The sequence below is a fragment of the Trachemys scripta genome, chromosome 8, assembly GCF_013100865.1.
Source record: "Trachemys scripta elegans isolate TJP31775 chromosome 8, CAS_Tse_1.0, whole genome shotgun sequence".
NCBI lineage: Eukaryota > Metazoa > Chordata > Testudines > Emydidae > Trachemys > Trachemys scripta.
This window is the reverse complement of record NC_048305.1, coordinates 92,134,851-92,138,224: the sequence shown is the minus strand read 5'-3', so window position 1 is coordinate 92,138,224 and position 3,374 is coordinate 92,134,851. Positions and strand designations below refer to the sequence as shown.

At 55.0% G+C, this 3,374-nt stretch overlaps 1 protein-coding gene across 8 annotated transcripts in view; it reads right to left on the bottom strand.

Moving 5' to 3' along the window:
- DOCK7 (dedicator of cytokinesis 7) overlaps nucleotides 1-1,583 on the bottom strand; it is a 155,845-nt gene extending 154,262 nt beyond the window's left edge. For 7 of the 8 annotated variants that reach the window (XM_034780462.1, XM_034780463.1, XM_034780464.1 and 4 more), the window contains exon 1: nucleotides 1,431-1,582. In XM_034780462.1, the coding sequence (XP_034636353.1) occupies nucleotides 1,431-1,468 (38 nt within the window). In that variant the 5' untranslated portion in view covers nucleotides 1,469-1,582. Of the gene's footprint in view, nucleotides 1-1,430 lie in introns of all 8 variants that reach the window. The other variant, XR_004646968.1, reaches the window with a different exon arrangement.
- Between the last annotated feature and the right edge of the window lie 1,791 nt (nucleotides 1,584-3,374).

The following is a 3,374-nucleotide window of genomic DNA, read 5'->3' as shown; positions in this document are numbered from 1 at the left end:
TCGGTGGGGGTGCAGCGCGGGTGCGGCGCTCGGTGGGGTTCCGGTGGCACTCGGCAGGGGGTGGGGGCGGGCTCCGGCGGCGCTGTGGGGGGGGGCGGCGTGGGGCTCGGGGGGCGGGTTCCGGGTTCTGGCAGTGCTCGGCGCGGGGGGGGTGTATGGCGCGCGGGGGGGGGGCGGGGGGGTGGCGTTTTTTTTTTTTTTTGCTGCTTGGGGCAGCAAAAAAGCTAGAGCCGGCCCTGTGCACAGGTCTCTAGACAAACAAACTAGCTGGCTTATGACAGCATGTATGAGGAAGGGGGCTGTAGCTCCCATTTTACAGATGGGACTGAGGCAGAGGTTAAGTGACTCTCCCAAGGTATCTGTGCTGAGCTGGTGCTAGAACTCCATGGGATTCCAGACCCATGCGCCTTCCAGTAGATGAATCTGTGACACATACATTTGGTCAGTAGAGGAAGAATTATATTCCAGTAGTTTTAAATTCTTGATACCATGTCTGAGTAATATTTTATACTAGTACAACCTTAGCATTGTACCCATATATCTAGACAGCACACAGGGAACAGCTCTAATTTTTCACCTGGAACAAAAACATAGGTGAAATGCACAGTGCAGAATGCTGTTAGCAAGACCTGCCTGCTGTGTATTTAACGTAAGGCGTTTTAATGAAAGGCTGAATTGAGGTGACACCATGTACACATATATAAATACACAATAACAACTGAGGATGGAGCTTAGGCCGGGGATCTCCTTCCCCCACCCCCTTTTGTGGCAGAATGAGGAAACACAATCTCCACCGCAACCCCAGAATTGCTTTTGTTGTTTTGATTAGAGCAAATCCGTGGCCACCTTGGGCCAAGCGGCACGGCAGCCTTCTCTTTCCGAAAGGATCTTACCTGCTACCAGCGGGGGTCAAAAAGCCAGGAGCAAAAAATTACAGAAGTGTTTTGGTTCTTCACGCTGGACATCTCGCGCTGCACCCCACCCACCCACCCCGCTGCACTGACAGCGCCGGCCAGGGGGGCGTTGGGAAACCTGTCAGCCTGCATAATGGGAATGTGGCGGACCCTGGGTTTCTCCAGCATCCAACGTACGTAAACAAACCTCCCCAGATCTTCCCTCGGAGCGCAATGCACCCACACCCCCCTGCATCCCAGCCGCTCACGCCCTCCACCCTAGATCGGGACCATGCACAGACAAGATGCAACCTGGGGCAACACAAAACGAACCGGCCCCACCCGGGCGCATGAAAACCCGGGAGGGGGGAGCTGAACAGCAGGGCGGGTCAGCGGGGCATCTCCTGCCCCGACTAGGCCCCTTCTGCCGCGACCGGCCCAGCCCGGCGCTCAGTGCCTGCCGGGCGCTGCTCCAGCGGGAGGCTACAGTGTGGCGCACGCCTCCCGGGAGCGCGGCGCTCCGCGCGGGCCCTTTACCTGCTGATCTTCTGGGCGAAGGCGCGGCGCTCGGCCATGGCTGCGGCTGCTCGGGCTGGGAGCCCAGCGCGTCTCCCCGCGCCTTCCTCGCGGCCGCCGCTCAGCCCCTGGAGCAGCCGAAGGAGCCGGGAAAGGGAGCCGTAATGCTCCGGAGAGACACGCAGCCTGAATTTGCCGGCCCAGCATGCAACCAGATTCCACGCTGACAATCCCATCCCACCCCTTCCAGGCAAGGGGGCGGGGGAAGGGGGAGGATGAGCCGCTCTTAGCCGATATGCGGTACGGCGGCGGGGGGAGCCCAAGGGCTGTCTGAGGAGTTATTGTCCCATTTTAGGGCGGGGGTTAGGGCAGAGCTGCCCCAGGCCCCCAAATCTCCTCTTGGGGCGTGACTGGGAGTCTCCCTTCCTCCGCCCTAGCCAGCGCTGGGAGGGGGACCACAACGACACGCTTCTTAACGCCATTGGAATACATGGAAGAGGGGAGCCGGGGAGCTTTGCAGGCAGGCCCTGGGGAGAAGCGACAGGGCAGAGATTCTGCTGGACAAGGCAGGGAGCGTCCCTCGCTGGCAGATGATTCTTTTCAGGCCTTTCCCAGTGAGGGCGGATAAACAGACGTGTTGGAACCCACCTCCCAGCTCCACAGGGTGTGGAAATCCAGCCCCTGACTTGGGCCCCACAATACACGGGCCATGCTTTGTTCCACAGTGTCAGCCTGGAGTCTGTCTGTCAGCTCTCTGGGCAGGGGCTCTATGGCTGTACACTACACAGGGTTAAGCAGGCTGTTTTCCCCTAACCAAATAACATCCATCTCTTACAGATAAGTATGATAACACTTCTCACAAGGAGATCGCTAAGCGCTTTGCAATTATTGTAACATATTTAGCCTCACACCATCCCTCCAAGTAGGATTATCCTCATTTTACATCGGAAGAAGTGGGCTGTAGTCCACGAAAGCTTATGCTCTAATACATTTGATAGTCTCTAAGGTACCACAAGTACTCCTGTTCCTCATTTTACAGATAGCAAAGTGAGGCATAGAGAGGCCAAGTGATTTACCCAAGGTCACACATACCATCTAGCGCAGGGAATTGAACCCAGGTTGCCTAATTCTTAGATTTCTACCCAAATCACTGGGTCATTCTTCCTCGCTAGAAACGTGGGTTGCTGGCCATTCTAACTTGTGAGTGCATTCTCCCAACTGGGTTCAGATTACAGACATTTTGAAAGAATCCTGAAATACCTTTTGGTGTAGACAAGACATCATTGGGCTGTGACTCTTACATTTTATACCTTTTGATTTAGTCAAATAACAAGCCAAAAGGTCAAATTTTCTGCATTTTTTTTTTTTTTCATTTTATTACATCCATTCTGCTCCCTGCCCCTCTGTTTTGTCCATTTGCATCTTTAAGTGATGGAGCTGTCTTTATTTGTCACAAGGCACCTAGCACAATGGGTCTTGATCCTTTCACTAGGTGCTGCTGTAATACAAATTATCAATAATAGCCATATAATGTTGCCTACTGATGATCGGATACTGATTGTGCCTGCCTAGCAGTTCTTCATCTAAGATCTCAGCATGCTTTAGAAAAGGGAAGTATTGTTATTCCCATTTTATGGATTAAACATAGAATCATAGAACTGGTGCAGGCAGAGGGTGCAGCAGAGGCAGCTGGAGCCCCAGCCCTTTAAATAGTCCCCAAGCCTCCCTCTATCCCAGGGCTCTGGGGGCTATTTAAAGGCCTGGGGCTCCCCTGCTTCTACCGCCCTGGCCCTTTAAATAGCCGAGGGAGCCCTGGGGAAGGGGCGGGGCTCCAGCGGCTATTTAAAGGACCCGCAGCCAGACCCTGTCTCCAGCCAGCCCTGCACCCCCTGCCCGCAACCAGCTCCTGCTGCACCCCCTACTCTGCCTCCAGCCCCACACCCCGGGCCCTGCTTGCAGCCAGCT